At 52.0% G+C, this 23,014-nt stretch overlaps 1 protein-coding gene, 1 long non-coding RNA gene and 1 pseudogene across 6 annotated transcripts in view; 2 read left to right on the top strand and 1 right to left on the bottom strand.

The window, feature by feature from the left end:
• The window catches only part of PXN (paxillin), a 48,607-nt gene that overhangs the window by 11,475 nt on the left and 14,118 nt on the right, over positions 1–23,014 (bottom strand). For 4 of the 5 annotated variants that reach the window (XM_066260442.1, XM_066260444.1, XM_066260445.1 and 1 more), the window contains exons 2-3: positions 461–687; positions 45–160 (exon numbers count right to left, since the gene is read on the bottom strand). In XM_066260442.1, the coding sequence (XP_066116539.1) occupies positions 45–160; positions 461–687 (343 nt within the window). Of the gene's footprint in view, positions 1–44; positions 161–460; positions 688–2,162; positions 2,316–23,014 lie in introns of those variants that run through there. The other variant, XM_066260443.1, reaches the window with a different exon arrangement.
• Positions 1,105–3,666, top strand: LOC136325677 (uncharacterized). The gene is made up of 3 exons (XR_010729294.1): positions 1,105–1,246; positions 2,919–3,188; positions 3,448–3,666. It is a non-coding gene; the product is annotated as an uncharacterized lncRNA (long non-coding RNA).
• On the top strand, positions 16,748–17,408 carry LOC136323230 (V-type proton ATPase subunit E 1 pseudogene; annotated as a pseudogene).

Here is a 23,014-nt window from a genome sequence, read left to right as displayed (position 1 = left end):
TCCAATCAGGAAGGGACGGTGCGCAGGCAGGAACTGGGCAGTACCTGTAGACGTGGTCCTCTTCACTGGCTCGGGGACACGGAGGGCCGCCGCCGTCCTGGGGGACAGAGGCACCGGAGGCTTTGGCACTGGAGCTGTACACGGGTGGCGAGGACTGAGGCTGCAGGAAGGAGAATGCTCAGAGCCTCCCCGGGGCAGAAAACGGAACAGCCCGAGTCACCCCCTGGAGGCTGCTGCTCACAGCCAGTCTCACCAGGGAATTTCCACGTTCTGGCTAGAGACAGGTGATTAACACTTGGTCACTGCCCCCCTCACGTGGTGTCTGGTGGACAGAGCTGGACGTTTCCTGGCCCCTCTCCTCTTTCCCTGAGCCCGTTCCTCTCCTGGCACCAGAAGCCGCTGCCAGACAAGCTCCTTTACCCCAAAGCCTCTGGCAGCTTCAGTCCCTGTGCCCACCTACCTGCTGGTGGATGAATCGGGAGGCGCTGGGCTGCCACTGGTCTAAGGGGTCAAGGAGCGCGCCATTGAGGGCCTCGCTGGATGGGGGTGGAGGGACAGGGGGTGGCACAGCAATCTCTTGGTATGTGTGGTTTCCAGTTGGGTAGGAGTAAGGGGTCTCCTCGGACAGGAACACCGGCCGTTTAGAGATGTGGGAGGTGGTGGACTCCAAGTCCTCCAGCAGGGCGTCTGCAGAGAGAAGGCACGCGAGTGGGCTTCGAGAAGCAAGGATCCTAGGATCTACTCTCCAATGACAGTGACCTCCCTTCCTGCACCCAGGAGTTATGATATAAGCAACTGCCCCACCCATGAGAGAAATGACTAGCCTCAGGTCAGGAAGATACCAGCTCAGCCCAGCCTGGCCAAGAGCCAGGTCCCAAGCTGATCTCTTCACCCCAGCCCCAGACGGAAGCACTCAGGATATTCCCGGGGCTGCCCTTGAGGCTCCTACATCTGGGAGTCAGGCACCTGCATTCCCTCCAGACTGGGTTAGGCAGCTGGCTGGCTGGGAGTCAGAAATGCCTGCCTAGAACTCAGTGCTCTGACTCCACCAGGCAAAGCCCAGAGAATGGGTGGGAGGGGCCCTACGTCATGGGGAGGGGCCCGGGCAGTGACCAGTCCCATTAAATTTCCAAGAGCCTAAACTTTCTGAGCCCCCACCCACATCAGAGGGACCTCTGGGGTGGGACCTGTATTCCTGACCATCTAGAAGCAGAATCCCAGACTCCAAGTTCCTCTGAGGCTACAGGTGAGGTGTGTGGGGAGGTGGGGGCTGAAACCAGGCTGGTGCAGTGTTCCCTACCCCTTTGGAGGAGCCAGGGGCGGGGGGGGGGGGAGAGGGGGGACTGCTTTGTAGGCTGTTTCTGCAGAAGCCTGGCAAGCAGCCTGGCCCCGGAGGCTCCAGGGCCCCACAACCCTGCCTCTACCAGTAGCAAAGGAGCCACACTGCCCTCGAGTGCGAGCTTCATTACTCTGGCTCCAGGCAGACAACAGAGGGGCCCTGAATCTCCTCAGTCTCCAGACTCTGGGATAGCAGGAGAGGCAGGAGTAAGAACTGCTGATCCCCTCACACCCACCCCAAGAACCGTCACCAGCCCCATGTGCCACGCCCTCATTCCTGCCTTACTCTGGAACTTGCTCACATTCACCTCTCTGGTGACTTACTGGGGACTCAGTCCCTGGCCTCTGGGATAAAAACTATGAGAAAGCAGTGGCGGCACTGTTACCATTTACTAGAGACAGGCACAGTGCTAGGCTCGTCACATTCATGACCTCAGTTAGTCCTCCTACTACCCCTTAAGGTGGAATTCTGAACCTTCCTTTGCAGATGGGGAAACCAGCTTCGAGAACTGGTGGGCTCACTCTCTAGATCACAAAACCAGTGAGTGACAGGATGACCTGACCCCTCAGAAGCTTCAAAGCCCCAAAATCTGGCCTGCAAGGGGCTACTGTGATCACCAAAAGATGACATATTTAAACGGTACATCTTTCTGAAGAACCCGAAGTTCAGGGTTGCCAGTCTGATCCCCCCCTTGTGGCCCTGTCTCTAAGACCATCCTGACTTAAGAGAAAGAAATGCCCGTACCAGGGCCTTGGTCTGTGGGCCCACACCTTCTCCCAGCTGCCTGCCCTGGTCTCCTTCCCCCAAGGCCAGCCACACACACCTACCCCTGCTCCGACCCAGTGGTTCAGAGGGGAAGCCTGTTCCAAGGCCCAGGATCCCAGGCCCCACGCCCAGCACAGGTCTCCTGACGCCTGAGGAAGGTCAGTTTCTGCAGCCTCCTCCCACTCCAGGCCCTTTGGAAGAGATCTGGCTTCCTGTCTCTAGCAAACCGGAACTAGACTGAGTCAATGTGTGTCTAGGTAACAGCAGAAAAGGAACCAGCGGCCAGGGCCAATCCCAGTGGCCTCTCCACAGCCACACCTGCTGCCCTGGCTTCATGCAGAGTCCCCACTTCCTCTGGGCCCAATCCAGCAAGGGTGGGGTTCCTCCCCCTTCATCATGGGCAAAGCCAGCTGGGAAACTCCAGAGCAGGCAACAAGTTCCACCCCATAGGAATAACAGGAGTAGCTGCCTTGCTTGAACACCCAAATGTGCCAAGAGCTTCACCTGTGTCACCTCCCTCACAATACACAAGTTCAGATGGTAAAACTGAAGCTCAGAGGTGGAGTCACAACCCTACATTGCCAAAACCAGCTAAAGGGACATAGCTGGGATAAAAAACTTGGGTTTCTTGGGCCCCAAACACTCAATAAAAGACAGGTGGTTAACTTTCCCTGTCAAACCTTCTGAATCAGAGATGCCACTGCCCTCTGCATCAAACACTCTCTTGTGTCACACATGGTATGATTCCAAGTCTTGCTTATTGGTTTACGGACTGGATTCTGTTTTATGCTTTCAATGGGCTCTTTCAACACAGGATTCATCTGTTGGTCGGAAGGCGCAGGCCTGGAGTACAGAGACAAAAGATCTTCAGTTCTGGAGTTGAGCCAGAGCTGAGTTCAAGTCCCAGCTGCTTTCTCCATTATCCATGGCCACACAGAAAATCACTTCGCTTCCCTGAGCCTCAGTTTCCTCAGTCAGCTGGGGTGGTTTATACGAGATGCTATCGTCCACACAGGAAGCTGCGAACATCAGATCTTACTGCTTTGTGAAATTCAGAAAAAGATCTTCCTTCAAGGAAATCGGGGTAAGATGCAATGTCCTGACTTCTCCTAAGTCTTCTATGGGCAGAATCTGGGCAAAACATTTTGAAAGGATAACCCGAAGAGAAAAGCCAAGTAATAAAGCAGCATTCAGGCCCTGGCCGGTTGGCTCAGTGGTAGAGCATCGGCCTGGTGTGCGGGAGTCCTGGGCTCGATTCCCGGCCAGGGCACACAGAAGCGCCCATCTGCTTCTCCACCCCTCCCCCTCTCCTTCCTCTCTGTCTCTCTCTTCCCCTCCCGCAGCCGAGGCTCCACTGGAGCAAAGTTTGCCCGGGCGCTGAGGATGGCTCTGTGGCCTCTGCTTCAGGCGCTAGAATGGCTCTGATTGCAGCAGAGCGGCGCCCCAGATGGGCAGAGCATCGCCCCCTGTTGGGCGTGCCGGGTGGATCCTGGTCGGGCGCATGCAGGAGTCTGACTGCCTCCCCATTTCCAGCTTCAGAAAAATACAAAAATAAATAAATAAATAAATAAATAAATAAAGCAGCATTCAAACTGAAACATGTCTGCATGTCAGGGAGACGGCACATCATTTTCCAAACTTCTGAATGAAAGAGAGGAACCCCCCCCAAAAAAAAGAAAGAGAGGAACCCCAGTGAGGATACACACAGTCACAGGGTCTGCGGTGTAGCTTCCTCCTTGTTCTCCAACCATAGTCTTTGTTCAGTGACTACAGGGCTTGGTGTCACTGTCCCCCAAAACCCTCTACAAATGCCTCAGGAAAAAGAACCAGGAATGTGTGTGTGTGTGTGTGTGTGTGCATATAAATATATATATTTATACAATACATTTTTAAATATATATATATATATATATATTTTTTTTTTTTCCCCCTTAGAGAGACAGGGACAGACAGACAGGAAAGAAGAGAGATGAGGAGCATCAACTCGTAGTTGCAACACTTTAATTGTTCACTGTTTCTCATATGTGCCTTGACGGGGGTGGGGGGCACCTCCAGCCAAGCTAATGATCCCTTGCTCAAGCCAGAGAGCCAGGAATACAGAAGGCAGCCATGTAGTACACTCTGACCACTGCAGTGAACTCCTATGGGTGAAGAGTCTGCTATCTCCCATGGCGGCACACTGGTTACAGGACAAAGTTTTCTTACAAGTTTGGCACACTCCTCCCCTGCTTGAGTAAACAGAGGTGGCCGCGGGAGGGCTGCACAGAGGAGTCTCCCTGCAGGCAGTGCTCCATAGGGAAGGGTCTCCCAGTTTCCAGCTACAGCTACTACCTGGCATCCAGCTCTAAATACCCCTGGGGTAGTCTCAGAGGTTCCTTCTCTTCATAGCCCAAAGAAAGTGCCAGCTGGAACACAGAAGCCACAATGGAAGCAGTCAAGGCTCGCTCGCTGAGGCTGAGGAAGGCTCAAACTTCCTCAGCATCTCTCCAGGCCTGAGACCCTCCCAACAAGTCAGAGCCACCAGGATCCCCCCCCCTCCCCCCAGTCACACTGTGCAAAGGAACCTCTCCCAGGGGCTTCCCAGCCCCTTTCTGGAGGAAACTACCCTAGATTCTGAAAGCCTTTTGCCTCTCTGGGCCAACTGAAGCAGGCCCTGGCACTTCCCTTCGAATATGTGTGTGGAGGGAAAGTTTCTCTTCTCCGAACTGGGGGTCAAGAGGGGCAAGGGTGTAGAGTGCCAAGTCTCCAACAGGACAAAGGCCCCTCAGCTACACCCTGGTGACGAAAGGGTGTAGACCTTACACCGCTTCCCGCCAGAGGGCGCCTTTGGCCCACAGGCTCCTTGCTGTGGGGAGTAACCGAAGGTAGTAAGTAGTAACTTCGTGCAATCACAGAATTGGGGGTGGAGGAAGACTCGGGGGCACCCTGCCACCCGTGCACAGGGTAACTTTCAATGCTGGGAACCTCGGCTGAGTTGAAGCAACAGAGCAGGTTCCAAAGAGGAGCATGAGGCAGCCTGGGTGGCCAGCCTCCAGCCCATATCTGGTGCACACTTTTATTTGAAGGTACGCCCCAAGAGTGATGTTGCCCATGGGAGCTCTGGAGATCCACAGGACCCATGCCCTGGCTGCCAGCTTCCCCTCCGTACATCGGGGTGCCCCGGATTCCATCCTGCAGCCATGCCTGTGCCAGAGCAATGCTCAGAGCAGCAGCGGCTTCAGGCAGGGAGGCGGGTAGCTGGGCGGCAGAGAGCACCTGGGCCAGGCCCAGACGAAGAGGTCTTACCCCCACCACTGTGCCAAGAAGCATAATCCTGACAGGACCTGTTAGGAGCCACTGGATCTGCAGCCCCAAAGGGGTTAAGACACAGGTGTTAGTCTCGCTGCCCCTGGAAGGAGGAGGCCAAGGGGCCAGTCTGCCCACATTCCAGGACTAATCAGCCCAAAGGTACAAGACAGAGGAGGAAGCCCAGGGGCCCCCTCATCCTCCCAAGGTAAGGGATGCCCCCCATATTGGGGCTCTGAGGATTTAGGCTGACCTACTGACACATGACAACCAGTAAGTTAGAGAATTAATAAACCCTCTCCACCTCTAACCCCAACTAGTATATAAAAATAAGTCAGCATTTCTTCACAAAACTGCTTCCTCCTCTTACCCAAGCCCCAGGCACTTCTCAGTCAGCGATAAAGGCTATGGAGGTGCCTACAACTAAACAGACCCAAGATGGTGAGATAAAGAGAGGTCCAACCAGGATCCCTCCAGTGTGTGTGTGGGTGGGGGCTGAGCCATTCCCTCCCCAGGCTCTGAGCACACTCTAGCTGTCACAACTCACACAGGGAGGGATTCTGAGTCACGAACTCTGCTCTGGGGCTGAGCTGCCCAGCCAGGCCGCTTGCTGTCCCTGTGCCTCGGTTTTCTTGTCTGTCCAATGGGAATTGCACCCCTTACTCAGAGGAATAAGGACTATAAGAGAAAATGGATGCACGGTGCTTGCCTAGCACAGTCCTGGGATAGGGCACATGCTCAGTACACGGGAATTACTAAGCAGACGGGAGCTCCCTTCCCGAGAGGTGGTTAGCCCTGAAGGGGAAAAAGAAAGGCCCACCCCATCCCATTCCATTGCTGGGACAAAGGATGCTGCAATCCTGGGTCAGTAGTAAGGGGCACCATTCTGGGGAAACCAAGGTCACCCTGGAGAAGCCTGCCCAACAGGTCTCCAGAGATGGGACAAGTAAATGTGTGGCATCGTTAGGTCCCAAGAGTCTACGCTGCCATGAGTGCCCCAGAGCTGGGCTCCTTGACACTTCCACCCGGCAGTCCCACGTAGAACTAGAAGAGATGGGGCCCTCTGGGACCTGGATGGTTAGCTCAGTTGGTCAGAGCATCATCCTGAAAACACCAATCTCCGGCCAGGGTACATATGGGTAGCGACCAATGAGTATACAACTAAGTGCAACAACAAATGAATGCTTCTCTCTCTCTCTCTCTCTCTCTCTCTCTCTATCTATCTCTTCCCCTCTCTCCCTTGTCTCTCTAAAATCAATCAAAAAATAAAATCAAATAAGAGAGAGATGAGGCCCTCTGGCCATCAGGAAGACCCCACCTCGACAGGCCTAGGAGAGGTCCACAGTGAGAACAAGATTATTTTCAAGACTCAGTCACTCATCTTTCTGCAGGTCAGCTTCCCCTAGCTCTCGTCACCCCTGGCAGGGGCTGGCAAGGTGTCCCCAGGAGCTGCCTGTGGAGGAAGGGTCAGCCACAGCCTCCTGAGGGCTGTGGCACAGGCTGCAGGCGCTGCCAGAGCCCAAGGGCCTCCCAACAGCCCAGGCCGGCTGTCTGTCCCTGACTGCCGCCTACCAGACTCCCAGGAAGACAGCACCAGCTTGGCAAGTCCTGGCCCCAGGTCCTGGAGAGGCCCAGCCTTCTGACCTATCTTGCTAGGCTCAAAACTCTAAGCAAGGGAGGCTTGGGGCCTCCCAGCTAAGCACCTGCTGGGCCTTGGTGGCCTCAAGTGTTGGAGAAGCTGCCCAGCCTCCTTGCAGCTGCCTGAGCTCAGGGACATAAGCAGTGAGCAGGGCTGGGCCCTTCCTAAGGAAGAAGCTATGTAAACAGCAGGACCAGGGCTTACAGATGGTCTCATTTCAGCCCCTTTCCTGAAACTCTTCCACATTAGGAAGGAGAGCTGAAGGAAAGGGCGGGTCTCCCCTCCCCCAGCCCTGAGCACTGGAGCAGGCAGAGTAGAGGTAACTTAATCCGCAGAAGTGGGGTACTTCTGTTCAGTGAATAACTCCCCAGGAATGGGGAGCTGGGTATATTTATCCTGATCACTGTCCCAGGAGCAAAGGCAGATCTGTGACCAGGAAGAGCCAATCCATAATTAGGCTAGATCTGCTCTCCCTGACCCAACCCCAGATGCAGGGCCTGGACACTGACTAGGAACTTAATCTCCTGGAGGGGCCTTTCCTGCCAATCTTGTCAACTCTCCTCTCCAAGAACTCAACTCTAGAGAGCAGGGGCCTTGTCTTGCTCCGGGCCACATCCCAGCAGCTCGAATGAACCACTCACTGACAGAGGGACACTGAGGAGAAGGAAGACAGGGAGGGGCAGTGGGCACACGGAACAGCCAGTGAGAGTCACAGACAGGAGGCTACAGTTGCATGCCCAGCCCACTGGGTGTCTGTCAACAGGTTGCACCACCTCTCTGGGTCGTCGTCTTTGTCTAAAATGGGCAGAACCCGACTTGTCCCCATTGCTGGTAGCAAGTTCTGAGGAGGAGATAATGCAATTTCGGGTGAGATTTATGTATAGAGTCCCTTTGGGCTCTTCAGAGTCTTTCTAAATCCAAAATACTGCTATCCCAGACAGGGACCGCTCCCTCTAAGGAGCTGGGTGAGAACCGATCAATGCTTTAGTCACTAAAGTTTAGTGTCATCTAAATATTTAATAACTGTGCCTGGAGGTTATGAAGTCTCAGCCACCATTCTTCTTGGCTGACTCATGCTTCACTCAACAGGAACTGCCATTCTGCTCTCCCGGCCCTAAAGGAAGTGTGTGCTGGGGTGACACACAGGAAACCAGGGGAGATGGCCGAGTCTTCCAATCTGCTGCCGGGAGCGGTGGGAGGTGGCCCTTTCTTCCCTGGGCTTCCCGCAGGCCGTGGGAGGGTGGCTTCCTGTCACTGAGGAGCCCTTCCTTGCACAGCTGACACAACCCTGAGTGTACAGGCAAGCTGGCTTTCTCTACTGACTGCCCAGCTTGTGCCTAAGGTCACAGAGCACAAGTAACCAGAGACTCAAGAGAATAGGGCAGTGAGGCAACTGCAGACACCACCCTGAGCGGCAGGCAGAAGGCAGGCCACACCAGGCCCATCTGCACCAGGCACCCACCCAGGGCCCCCCAGCAATCATCTTTCCCAATCTGATGGGGTTCCGGGAGGTTAAGCAGCAGCAGGTGGTGGAGCTGCCCAGGTTTACACTTCCCACCTCCACCTCCTTCCCCACAGGCACAGGAGCAGGTCTGGCCTGGCAAGACAGCAGTCTCTATTGTAAATACCTCATCTCTCTAACCAGGCTCAGTGAGCCCCACCCCCAGAGGTTCCAGAACACCGTGAACACATTTCATTGGTCAGATTTCATCCATCTCTTTAGGCCACCCTGGACTCCAGACTTTTTAAGGTCAAGTCTAGGGCACATCGCACACAGTTCCTGCAATGGGTAAAGGGCGGTTTTACATACAAAAAGACAGCCTAGAATCCAGCAGGCTCAAGTGCTGGACACTTTCTCAGCTCCTGCAAATCCATCAAATCCAGCCCTGCAGTCCGGGCTCCTCCAGGCAAGGGAGCCCCTGGCAGAGCAAGCAGGGAGCTCCTGGGCCTCTCGCCTCAGCTAATCACCAACAGAGGTTTGGAGGGGCTCAGGAGTGAGTCATCCGCCTTCCAGAGACCCAAAGAGGAGCTGAAAAGTTTGCCTGTTCCAGGAATGAACTATAGTCTTTTCACAATAGTTGTCAATTTCATAGCACTAGTTACCCACTCGTCCAGGCAGGTTCTGACCAATGATCACAGCCCACGGTGGCCACAGAACAAGGTCAGTGTTCCTAGCCGCAGGCAGCTGGCTCAGTTCCCTCACTCGGCTCTCTCTTGCAGGCCCTTCCCAGCTCTCTTAGAGAACCCCTAATCACATCAATTCTTCCTTCTTGAGGCCTCTCCCCATTACTTTCCACCCTGCCTTTTCCTAACAGGTGGGCAACAACCTGGACTGGCACAGCATCCACACTCGGCCCCTTCTCGAGCTCGCTGGTGGCTGCACCAAGCTCTCGGCGCCCCCCCACTCCAATCCTCTAAGGGGACACCCACAGTCTGAACATCTGGGAAGCCCAACGTTTTCGCATGCGTCTACCACACATCACTCTCCCCTCCCCCAGTAGACTGCACCCTTCTGTGGACAGGGACCTCCCTCCCGCTCACCGGGTCCCCAGCACAAACACCCTCACAGACCTCTCATACAGCGAATGGCTGTGTGCCAAGCAAGGAAGAGTCACAATACTCAGCCACCGATGGCCCGCACTGCCCACAGGATAAGATGGGAACACCTGAGGCTGGCATTCTGGTTTGGAGCTTCTCAGAATATGGCCCCAAACTAGCCGTTAACTCTTCCTCAAGTCCCCTCACTGCAACCAAACTGGGCTCCCTCTTTCCGTTTCTGGCTCTGTGCCTTTATTCGAAATACCGATTGCCCCACCCCACCCCATCTACTACCAGGATATCCATACCCCTCGGGGACAAGTAGGAGCCAGCGGCACAGGAACCACCTCAGGATAAACCCACCATACTTTCTGAGGATCAAATTTACTCAGGAGCGAGTAATTTAAACCATTGCCTTAAATTAAGACAAGCAAGGCTAAATTTATTAAATCAAAACAAGCAAGGTTATGGAAGTCAAATGCAAAATGCAAATGAATTGTCAGATAACAAGTGAGGCTTCAACAAGACCTTTTTTGCACATGCACTTGGGGACTTTGGTGAACAATTTTAAGCAGCATCACAAAGCCGCCCCTGTCCATAGCACAGATTTGGCTGTTTTGGTGGCATTGGGAACTGGGACAGTGACATAGCTATATACCATTCTGCATCCCAGCCTGCATGGCAGTGTGGTAGAGTGGAAAGAACCAGCCTCCAAGTAGTAAGACAGACAAGTTCAAGTCCGTCACTCACTAGCCTGGGTGGCAATTTACTAGCCCATTCTGGACTTGTGTTACCCAGAAACCTCATAGAGCCACAAAAGTGTTTGAAAGCCACTGTGACGGCTGGGGAGAGCCTCTGCTGCCCTCCCACTGTGACACAGAGGAAACACTGGGTAAATAAATCTTATCACTGATATTCATCTCCCTTAAGGACAGGAGCAGGAGGAGGTGGAGCCAGGGACTGAGGCCAAAACTCTTGGGAGCTGTGACAGGCTCGTCACTAACTCGGGACTCTTTTTTGAGCAAACCACTGACCTCACCCCTCCCTGCCTCGGGTTCATTCCAAGTCTTCCTTGGAGAACTCAGCTGTCCAGAAACCTCCAACTCATCCTTAGCAAGGACAGGGAAGACAGAGGTGTTAGGACTCCCACGTACCCCCAGCCCTGCTCCAGCTCTGCTTCCCACCAGGAAGTCACAGCTGTCCAAGAGCCCTGTGGCTTTGAACTTGGACTCAGAACAATTGGAGGAGCTGCCCAAGCTCCACAGAGGCTCTGGGCCTCTGTTCCTGCCACGGGGGCTCCGAGTCCAGCAACGTGCTATAAAGAGAACCAAAGACAGAGCTGCATGGCCTGAGAGCTCCCGCAGGGGGAGAAGAGTGAAGTAACCCTTACTGAGCATCTACCAGGGTCGTGGCAGGCACACCCCCATTGTATAGGGTAGGACAAGCGCTCAAAGATGTCCACTGAATGCACTCTGCAGGCAGGCGGGGTCCCCCACAAGGCCGGTTCTGCCTGGCTGCACAGCCCTTTACTTTCCTTCCATGACGTCCCACAGGGAGAGGCTGTCAACAGCCATCCCTCATTCTGCCTGTCACCACACTCAAGCTTTCAAATCACCAGTCCCTGGAGTCCCTAGAGCAACCCCAAAAGGCTGACCACTGGGGTGCCCTTCCACCACTGCCCCAGAGGCCCTGGTTCTCATGGCCCTTCTCTTTCCCACTTCCTCTCTTCTTCAACCTCTGTCTGAGGCAGGGTCCTGACCCACAGATGAACCCCTAGTGGTGGCAGGCGGAACTCAAAATTCAGAGAAGGCTGGAGCTCCAAGTTCTAGGCTAACTTGCCACTGCACAGATCGACTTGCATGAGTGTTTCCTTCAGGTGTCACACGGCCTACAGCCCAGCCTCATCTAAGCAGCATGATGCAAGATGTGGCTGTCCCAGGCACTGACCTTTACCCCCTCCTACTGCCAGGCAGCCTTCTTATGTGGACAGGGGAGGAGCCTGGGCTCAGAGGGGCAAAGGGACTCTTAGCCAGATGTGCAATCAATCAGCCGCAGGTATGCCACTTGTCCTTAGCTAACAATCATAACCGCTTGTACGTAATTGCTTATAATTTTTTAACTTATTGATTGATTTTAGAGAAAGGAGAAAGAGAGGGAAACGTTGAATTTTGTTCCATTCATTTATGCATTCATTGGTTGATTCTTGTATGTGCCCTAACCAGGGATCAAGCCCAAAACCTTGGCATACCTGGACAACATTCTAACCAACTGAGCTGCCCAGCCAGGGCTCCTTTTATTTTTAGAAAATAGACAGAAGCAGGTTCAAAATTACCCCATGACCATCAGCCTCAGCCATGAGTGTTCAGTATGCTTTCTTTTTTTTTTTTTTTTTTAATTTTATTTATTCATTTTAGAAAGGAGAGAGAAGAGAGAGAGAGAGAGAGAAGGGGGGGGAGGAGCAGGAAGCATCAACTCCCATATGTGCCTTGACCAGGCAAGCCCAGGATTTCGAACTGGCGACCTCAGCATTTCCAAGTCGATGCTTTATCCACTGTGCCACCACAGGTCAGCTCAGTATGCTTTCTAAGAGAAAGAATTCAGAAGTGCCCTCAGGATGGATAGACAGCACACAATCCTTTTCTGTCATGAGTGTCATCTGTAGAGTACGTCATTGCAGAACACAAATTAGAACCACTATCCACAATAGTCAAGAGCTCTGAGAAGGGCAGACAGAGGAACAGAACCAGGGCCGGCTGACCCCAGCTTCCTGCAGCTGACCCTCCATGACACCGCCACTTCCCCAGAGGCATCGACACCACCCAACCCAGCTGACCCTCCATGACACCACCACTTCCCCAGAGGCATCAACACCACCCAGCCCTGGTCTTCTCGGTCTCACAAGTTTTGGAAGCCATCTGCTCAGTTCTGGGCAAGATGAGAGTTGGTGTCAGGACTGTCGGCACCTCCAGAGAAAGGGGTGGTCTAGGCCCAGGAAGGGCCCATCATATGACAGGAGCCTTCTCTCGGTCCCTCCAAGCTCCCTAAGCTCATTCCCCATGCTGGCAGGCAGCAGGCCTGACTGACCCGACGGACGCCCTGGTAGGATGGTGTCACTGATCCACAAAGAAGGGATGCCTACAGCCACTGTGCTGAGGACACAGATTTTTCCCAAAGCCCAGATCCTTGCCAATTCTCCACATTAGGAAACTGGCCTCTTGCTAGACGGGGGAAAGCAGATGGAAGCCGCAGTCCTCATTGCCTGGCTAACCAGAGTCACACTACTAAACCACAAGGGGAAAAAAAAAAGGAGAAAAGAGAGACTTTTCTGAAACAAAAAGCATCCAGAGAGATCTGGGCTGTCAGTGTCGCAAGCAGGGATCACACGGAGGGCCATCACAGTGTAGAGGAGGACCGGGTGGGAACAGAACCAAAATAAGACCCTGTAGTTGCCCGCAGGACACCCCCAGCCCCAGGGCTGAGGCAGTGAGCTGAAAGACAGCAAGGCTCAGACAGTAAGCCTCCTGGGAGAACTGAATGGGCAGCCTATGCCTGGGGCTCACGCCACAGACAGGGTCCTCAGGCTCCAGCTTGGCATGGCATGGCTGGCCTCCCTCCGCCAGGGCCATCTGGTTACACCAGGAGACTGATGGGGACAGTGGAGGTACCCACCTCAGTCCTGATTTGGGTTTTACTGGCGGAGTCACAAGCTCTGGAAACTCACTTCCACAGAGCCAGGGCAGATGGCAAGAGCAGTGCCCAGCCGTAATGCCAAAATCATCACAGAGAAAGTTCCCAACGTATACACACAAAATGTTCCAAAAATCTGTTTGGAAGTTAGATTTTGAATAGCAGAAACTGTCTTCTAACAGAAGCAATGCTCTGAGAGGGATATCTGGGTGACTCCACTGGACCCTAGGTTCTGTGCAGTGTTTGCACGGAATGCTCTCGCACTCTGAGGGGCCCAGGAGGGCCACGCACGGCAGGGGCAGGCCAGCGTAAGACAGCAGCACTGACCCCAATGATCTGCACCGCAGCACCTGCTCTGTGCCCGGTGCGCTGTGGCTGGGCCATACAGCTGCCTTGGACACTGCTGGTCCACACTTCCCAAGGACGAACAGGATTAGAAATCCTGTGCTTCCGTCCCAAACAACTGTACAGAGTGAGGGAGCTTTGTGGTTAACTCAGTAACCTCTGATCTGAACAAAACTGCCAGTTGGGGCTGCTGCCCGCCTCCAGCCAGGAAGTGGTCACCAAGGAAGCCAGAGAGCTGACTGAGTGCCACCAGCTACTGCCCTCTCCGACACCACATTTTTCTCTTTTTCATAAAAGTCCCTGTCCACCCCTCCCTGCTGTGCCCAAACTCTGATGTCTTCTTCTGTGGGCACTGCCCCTTGAGAGGCGTTGCCTACGGGCAAAGAGGGTGCCGGGTGCCCTCCACTGTCCTATCCCACACTTAGGTGAGGCAGGCACTGGGACAGCGAACTCAAAGCTTACTGATGAGGAATAGTGACTCCTGGGGACAAATTTCAAAACGCAGGCACAAAGGAGCTGTCACGCACTCTCCCTGAGTGACCAGGTCCCCCGAGGGAAGATTCCAGGGGCTGTGTGCCACCCTTAGTGCAAGGGCAGCTCAGTGTGCAGTGGCAGACAGCAGGAAGTCCTGCAGGCTCTCGAGCTGCGCCCAGGGAGCTGTGGCAGAGCCCGATTGCTCAGGCCCGTGAGCAGCAATAGCCGAGTGCATATTTCATCCTCCCTCTTGCCTGATTCTGCAGTTCCTTAATTTCCCACCCTACCTATCTTTCTGTGCAACAGAAATTATAAATGGTTATGGGTTGGCCCAGATAAATCTTCCAAGATCTCTTTCAACAACGAACTGTGGTTCTCCTCCTTCCAGAACAGATCTACAGGCAACAGGACCCGGGTGGGGGGAGGTAACAGAGAATATGAAAGAGGTCACCAGCCTGGCCTGTGGTGGCAGAGTGGATAAAGCATTGACCTGGAATGCTGAGGCCGCTGGTTCAAAACCCCAGGCTTGCCGGACAAGGCACATAGTGCCTACCTCACCAGCTGACACCAGGTAAGTCGCTGACTACCCCACCTGAGCAGGTGTAAAGGAGCACCCAGCACAAGCCTCGAGCTAGTGCAGGGAAAGTTCTCTGAAAGGTATCAGAGGGCAGCAGAACTCTGCCACTCTGCCCCCTGACCCTCTTGGTTAATATACCAGCACCTTGTCACTGGTTTCTGCTCACAAGGAATGTGTGGGTAAAAAGCTGACAGGCTTGTGCAGGACCCAACCAAAACTGACCTCTCTCCCTGCTTCAAAGCCATCCCCAAGTTCAAAGACTTGCCAAGCGGAAGTGTCCAGAGGTCCCTGTGCTCAGGGTGCGGGGAGCTGTATACACAAAGCCAATGGGAGGAAGGGCACTGCTGGTCCTCCTAGGAGTCCAGTCCAAAGGCCCATAGTGCCATCTGCTCTGGCAATCCAAGCTCTGAGGAAGGTGTCTAGCAACAGGCCAAGGCCGTCCCTGCTGCACAGGATCTCTGATTCCTAACTCTGCCGGAGGCATCAGCCTTTGGGGCAGTACTGACACAGGCCACCCTAGACTTATTCCAGAGGCTCTGAGTGTCAGACATGACAGGCACCTGCTTGCACCTGGTCAAGCAATCTCCCGCCCTCTGCTGATTCAGTTGAGTCCCCACCTTTGGGCAAAAGGATTCCTCATCCCCCTTTCCAGAGCAAGAGAGGCAGAAAGCAAAGAAGCTCAACCTTACACCAGAGGTCTGAACCTGGCATTCACGGATGACCCTCTAGGGCCTGTGTGGGCCACTTGAAAGGTCACACCAAACAGTGTGTGCATGTCCCTACAGCACTGCTCTGGGAAGGTGGTGCACAGTGGTTGTGGTCCAGAGGGACTGGGAATCTGCAGAGGGGAACCACTGCCCAGGACAGCAGCTAACAGAGCTGGGAACCGCCCTCACCTCCCAACTCACTGATGGGCCCCACTGGAGACAGGTCTGATCACTCAGGGCTGAAGCAGCCGCAGCTCTGCCCCACTCCCAGGTGACTGGAACTTCTATAGCACCCAGGTAGCACACACACCATGCCAAATGCACAGAGTGGCAGGCACTGCTTCACCTGGGTATCTATGGCCAACATAGAAAAAAGGAGCACATCCACATGCCTGTACCTGTCCCTGTTCCACCTGCCTCCTCCAGCCCTTCCTCTCTGCCAGTGGCGGCCCCGAGAGCACTGGGCACAGAAGCAGTGTCTTCCCCAGGAAGCACTAACTCGGGAGACCGCCATACACTGGGCAGGGGACAGGAAAGGAGGGGCCTTCCGGGCAGAGGAAGGAGCAGGGACAGAGGTGAGAAGCAGCCTGGCAGACAGAGGGGGGCTGGAGCACAGGGTACAAGTCCCAGCTTGGTGGAAGAGGAGTCAAGGACGAGGGCCGGCTGCGGAGTCTGGACTTAAAAGGGCAAGCCCCAAAAGCTGCTGGCGGCAGGACCAGGCTTGTGTGTTAGATCACGCAGGCAGTCTGTGCAGGGGAGACCGGAGAGAGGCGGGGCTTGGCCAGAGGAAGACCAAGAGTCACAATGCTCTAAATAAAACTAGTAAAATTGCCCTGGTTAGGTAGCTCGGCTGGTTGGAGCATCGTCTCAATGCACACCAGGGATGCAGGTTTGATCCTCAGTCAGGCCGCATGATGAGTTAGTCAGTGAGTGCATGAGGGTAGAATGACAACTTGCTATCTCTCTCTCTCCCCCCTCTGCCCCCCAAAATCAATAAAATACTGATATATTTTATTGTTACAGGCCCTGGCCAGGTAGCACAGTTGGTTAGATCATCATCCCGATACATCAAGATTGCAAGTTCGATCCCCAGTCAGGGCACATACAAGAATCAACCAATGGTCTGACCTGTGGTGGTGCACTTGGAATGGTGAGGTCACCAGTTCGAAACGCCACGCTTACCCAATCAAGGCACAGACTAGAAGCAACTGCTATGAGTTGATGCTTCTTGCTCCTCCCAACCTCCTTTCTCTCTCTCCTCTCTCTAAAAATCAATAAATAAAATCTTTGTAAAACAGAACCAACCAGTGAGATAAGCAAAGGGAAGAAGAGTTGGCTTTTCCTTTCCCTTTTCCTTCCACCACCACCTCCTTCAAGCCATCACTTTGCCCATGGCCCTCAGCAATGCTGACACGCAAAACTGAGTACGCCTAGATGGCTTTTATTGAACAAGAAGCCAATAAAAAAGCAGAAGAAATAGATGCAAAAGCAGAAGAGTTCAACACTAAGAAGGGTGATCTTGTGCAAACCCAGAGACTGGAGATTATGGAATACAATAAGAAAAGCAGATAGAGCAACAGAAAAAAATTCAGACGTCCAATCCGATGAATCAAGCAAGATTCAGAGTCCTCCAAGTGAGAGGGGACCTTATTACAGACCTACTAGATGAAGCAAAATGGAGACTCCACAAGGCAGTAAAAGATACAACCGGTGCTGCTGGACGGCCCAGTCCCCCAGGGTCTGTAGCCAGTTATCAGAGCCCCGATGACTGTTGACTGCTAGAAACAGGATTTCCCTCTGGGAAAGGCTGCAGTGCAAAAAGCAATCCCTATGTACAAAATTGCCACCATAACAGAGGTTGATATTCAAACTGATCAGGAGGCCCGCCTGCCTGAGGAGATCGCTGGTAGAGCTAAGACCTCTGTTGGGAATCATAAAATAAAGGTTTCCCATACCCTAGAAAGCCAACTGGATCTCAGAGCTCAGCAGAAGATGCCAGAAGTACGGGGAAATTTATCTGGTACAAATGCCAACAGGAAGTTTCGGGACTAAGTAAGCCTTTGGGATGTAGAAGTTTCTGATATTTGAAGAAACAAGATTATCTATGTAGCTTCCACTCTGCTGTTCTAATATTCTGTATTTATCAGTGGATATCATTCTGTACTAATGCCCTTAGTCTAGCTGTTAACAATGGGAGAGAGTTCCATTTAATATGATCAGGAAATCTACCTTTAGGTTATCTCCCTGGTCGGCAAACTGCAGCTCGCGAGCCACATGCAGCTCTTTGGCCCCTTGAGTGTGGCTCTTCCACAAAATACCACATGCAGGCGCTACCTCAATAAGGAACGTACCTACCTATATAGTTTAAGTTTAAAAAATTTGGCTCTCAAAAGAAATTTCAATCATTGTACTGTTGATATTTGGCTCTGTTGACTAATGAGTTTGCTGACCACTGGGTTATCTGAAAGTAACACAACTTTCAGCTGGTTCTGTAGCATGAAGGTGAAGAAATCAGGTGCTGGTTGCATGGAGCTCACCTACTTTTCTGCTCTTCCTCTGCAGCTAGTTATCAAGTCGAGAGGTTACATGTCTGGTGTTCTCTGCACTTTAGGCTTAACATACATGTGGTGCATGTGTTCCTTCTAGCAGTTAAGAGCTTACCTGCTACCTGTTTGAGCCTACAAGTGCTCCTTATCTGTCCATGTGACTTAAAATCTAAGCCATGATGCTTTATTAAAACAAAAGGTTTACGTGAAAAATAAATGCAACGTATGCACAAACAAGTGGAACAGATCAACGTTTCTATCTTTCTCTCTACCCCTTCTCACTTCCTCGTTCATTAAAGTCAATTTTAAAAAGATTAAAATATATATCCATATATAGAGAGACATATCTTTATTAAAAAAAGAAAAACTAGGCAAAATCAATAAGACCTAGTAACTGAGTGGCTGTGGAGAAAGAGGGCAGAGTGCAGGATGCCTCCCTCATGTTTCCTGTGAGAGGCTGGAAAACGCACCAGATGCAACAGGGAAGGCTGGAGGGGAGCAGGAAAGAAGGTGCAAAGGAGGGTCAGGGTGACAAGGGCAGTGAGCGAGGTCAGGCAGAGCCACAGGGTTACACAAGCCTGAGACCACTCTTCTTTCCTCCTGGCCACAACACCTGTGAATCTCTCAGGGGCCCAGAGAGCAGAGGTTTGGGAAATGACACAGAGTTGCCATTCCAGGTCCACTCTTTCTGACAACAGCAGTTCTCGCAGCCTGACCTTGGGGAAGCTGTGAAGTGCACACTGCCAGCCCCAGGAATCCTCAGAATGCCCGGCATTACCATGAGTTACCCCTCTGCTCCCTCAGGCTCGGTGCTGACATCTGCCAATCCCCTAACCAGCCCCCTCCAGAAGAAGGGTTAGGCCAAGCCCATTATCAAAGAAACCAGGTTCTTCCTGCCACATGAGCAGAGGGGCTCACCACTGGACCCGGTGGGCCCAAGACACAATCCCAGGCCCCAAACTCCCATGGAAATGCCCTTCAGAACTGGCCCAGGGTCCCAACCAACCACGCTGAGCACAGGGAGAGTTTGCAGAGACGGAGCTCAGCATCTGAGGATAACAGAAGTCCCAGCTGGCCCCACCTCAGCTGTCACACCAAAGCCACCCCCCAGGTCATTCCACTAAAGAAGCAAAGGCTAGCGATTGTCCTTGGCCTTGTAGCTCATGCTGAGAGTTTGTAAAATCCAAATGGAAGGACGTAAGGAAATAAATCATAGCCAAGGAACTTACTGGCACACACACATCCAAAAGCCTCCTTGTTTCAGGCCTTCACACATACTGTTCCCTCTGTCTAGATCACCTTCCTGTCTTCTTTCCCAGGCCAAGTCCTTTCTTATCCCTTGAAACTCATTACATTTCAGTTTCCTCTTCTGCAATATAAGGATAAAAAGATCCGCCTTGCCTATCTAAAAAAAAGAAAAGTGTAATTTTTATACTGGGGACCTCTTCTATAAGAGAATCCCAAATCTTAGTAGGGAAATCCTTATTTCATATATAGGATGATATAAAGGATGAAGGTTTAGGATTTTCTCTAAATGTCAAGATTCTAGTTAAGATGTACAACAGAGAGCCAGTTTAGGGTACCACTTCCTCCAGGAGGCCCTCCCTGACCAGGTTCCCTGCACAAGGTTGAAGACCCGTCTCCTTTGAGTTCCCAAAGTACTGTGCACTTCCCCTGAGAGCACCTATCAAACTGGTAGGAATTGTCTGCCTAGTGTCTATGACCCAGCCTGTGACAGCTCAGCAAGGGCAAGGAGTGTGGCTTTATTATCTACCTTCACCTCCTCACATAGGGCAGTGCGTACACCGATGCTCCTGGACAACTACTGAATGAATGACCCCGCCAAACCCATGTGTTACAGAGATCTGCCCCACCACTTCAGCACGCTACCTCTGGTCTCCGTGAGTGCTCACCACATGCAGAGTACAACAGAGGACAGCAGTGCGTATGAACAAACAGTACCCAAGCCCTCCCTGCCCCTCTAACCCAGGAAAGAAACTCCCCTCTGCTGTGAGCTGGTTACCACCACCCCTCCCCAGCCAACACCACTCCTAGCCTTAAAAAAAATATCCAAAAAATATATATATATTAAAGGAACACTCCACAACACTTTGTGGCCACAGCACAGCAGCCCCTTGTGGGTTCTTAAGGTTTAAACTCACTGTGTGGCCTGTCTGGCTTCCTCTGTGGGTGGGGGAGGGCAAGTCCGTGGGGTGGGCTAAATTCACAGGAGTGAGGCACTGGGAGGGAGTTGGGGTCCCAGGCAGAATCAGGACAGGGGAGTGGGTGGCATTTTCAGCTAGTGCTGGAGGAGGGAAAAGAGCCAGCCCAGTGCCCTGCAATCTCATCATGTCGCACCTCTCTGCAAGGGGCAGAGGAGGCGGGAGAGACGTAAGCTGGAATGTGCCAATGTTCCTGAAACGTGCCTCACCGGAATGTGTTAGCAACACCAGCCACAGGCTCTGTAGCTGGGGGTGGTAGACAGCATCATCGATTATCACGACTAAGCCACAGATGAGATGAAGAATGCACTGAGGACTGGCGATGCTGAGAGAGGCTCCTTGGGAAAGGAAAACTAGCCAGATTTTGGAAGAGAAACTGAAAGGGAGAAGAAGGAAGCAAACTTCTTTTGCTCATTTCTTTAGACTTTGTTCCTTTGTAAAAAAAAAAAAAAAGTGTTAATATGTTCTGCCTGACCGGTGGTGGCACAGTGGGTAGAATGTTGACCCAGAACACTGAAGTCCTCAGTTTGAAATCTCAAAGTCACTGGCTTGAGCACGGGCTCATTGACATGATCCAAAGGTCACTGGCTCAGTTAGAGCCCCCTAGTCAAGGCACGTGTAAGGAGTAATCAATAAACAACTAAAGTGATGCAATTAGGAGTTGATGCTTCTCATCTCTCCCCCTTCCCTTCTCTCTGTCCTTCACAAAAAAATAATAAAAAATAAATAAATAAATAAAGCAGTCTCTGGATTCCAGTCCTGGCTCAGCCACTTACCAGCAACTCACCTCGGGCAAGTCATGAATCTTTAGCACCTGCATCTATAAGAATACCTACTTCCAAGGTCGTTGTAAGGAAAAAATAAGGTAATGCAGTGAGACACCTAGAATGGTGCCTAGCGCCGAGTACATTATGTTAATGCTGGCAGTTATCCCAATTATGGAAATACATGTGCACTGTAAAGATTTTACAGAGCCTGACCAGGCGCTGGTGCAGTGAATAGAGCGTCGGACTGGGATGCAGAGGACCCAGGTTCAGGACCCAGAGGTCGCCAGTTTGAGCGCGGGCTCATCTGGCTTGAGCAAAAAAAAAAAAGCTCGCCAGCTTGGACCCAAGGTCACTGGCTCGAGCAAGGGGTTACTCAGTCTGCTGAAGGCCCACGGTCAAGGCACATATGAGAAAGCAATCAATGAACAAATAAGGTGTTGCAATGAAAAACTGATGATTGATGTTTCTCATCTCTCTCCGTTCCTGTCTGTCTGTCCCTATCTACCCTCTCTCCGACTCTCTCTCGGTCCCTGTAAAAAAAAAAAAAAAAAAAGACTTTACAGAAATACATTAAAATATTAATTGTGGTTATGGCTGAATAAGTATCTCTAAGAGTTTTTTATAATCTCCTTCTTTGTGCATCTCTGTAGTTTTTATTATTTTTTTTTTTTTTGTATTTTTCTGAAGTTGGAAACTGGGAGGCAGTCAGACAGACTCCCGCATGCGCCCGACCGGGATCCACCCGGCATGCCCACCAGGGGGCAATGCTCTGTTGTAACCAGAGCCATTCTAGCGCCTGAGGCAGAGGCCACAGAGCCATCCTCAGCACCCAGGCCAACTTTGCTCCAATGGAGCCTTGGCTGCAGGAGGGGAAGAGAGAGACAAAGAGGAAGGAGAGGGGGAGGGGTGGAGCCAACCGGCCAGGGCCTGTAGTTTTGAAATTTTTGACAATGAACATGTATAACATCGATATCAGTAAAAAAAAAAGTTAAACATTAAAGGGGACATGAGCCTAACCAGGCAGTGGCGCAGTGGATAGAACATCAGATTGGGATGCAGAGGACCCAAGTTCAAAACTCTGAGGTTGCTGGCTTGAGCACAGGCTCACCAGCTGTGTTTGGGGTTGCTGGCTTGAGCATGGGATCATAGACATGACCCCATGATCGCTAACTTGAGCCCAAAGATGCTGGCTTAAGCAAGGTGTCACTCGCTCTACTGTAGCCCCCCCCCCATCAAGGCACATAGGAGAAAGAAATAAACGAACAACTAAGAAGCTGCAATAAAGAATTGATGCTTCTCATCTCTCTCCCTTCCTGTCTGTCTATCCCTATCTGTCCCTCTCTGTCTCTCTGTCTCTGTCACACACACAAAAAAGGGAACATGAATATAATTAGTTTTAATAGACATGTATAACATAGAAAACTTTAAAAATAATGAAGAGGCTGACCAGGCGGTGGCGCAGTGGATAGAGCGTCGGACTGGGATGCCGAGGACCCAGGTTTGAGACCCCGAGGTCGCCAGCTTGTACGCGGGCTCATCTAGTTTGAGCAAGGCTCACAAGCTTGAGCCCAAGGTCGCTGGCTCAAGCAAGGTGTCACTTGGTCTGCTGTGCCCCCCCCCCCCGTCAAGGCACATATGAGAAATCAATGAACTAAGGAGCTGCAACAAAGAATTGATGTTTCTCATCTCTCTCCCTTCCTGTCTGTCTATCCCTATCTGTCCCTCTCTCTAACTCTGTCTCTGCCACTCACACTCAAAAAAAGATACAAACCCAGTAATTAAAAACAGGTATTCAAATAAAAGTTTAAACATGAATGTTCGCAGTGTACTGGTCCTCACAGCCGAAAGTAGAAACAACTAAATGTCCATCAACAGATGAATGGATAAACAAAATGTGGTCTATCCCTACAATGGAATATTATTCAGCCATTAACAAGGATTAAATAATGATACATACTAAAACATGGATGAACCTCAAAAACATTATAACTGAAAGAAGCCAGTCACAAAACCCCACATACTATATGATTCAATTTATATAAAATATCCAAAATAGGCAAATCCATAGAGACAAAAAGCTATTTAGTGGTTGCCAGAGGCTGAGGGAAGGAGTAAGGGTAAGA

Source organism: Saccopteryx bilineata, chromosome 2 (genome assembly GCF_036850765.1).
Source record: "Saccopteryx bilineata isolate mSacBil1 chromosome 2, mSacBil1_pri_phased_curated, whole genome shotgun sequence".
Classification (NCBI taxonomy): Eukaryota; Metazoa; Chordata; class Mammalia; order Chiroptera; family Emballonuridae; genus Saccopteryx; species Saccopteryx bilineata.
The sequence above is the reverse complement of the archived record's forward strand: the minus strand, read 5'-3'. Positions and strand labels throughout refer to the sequence as shown.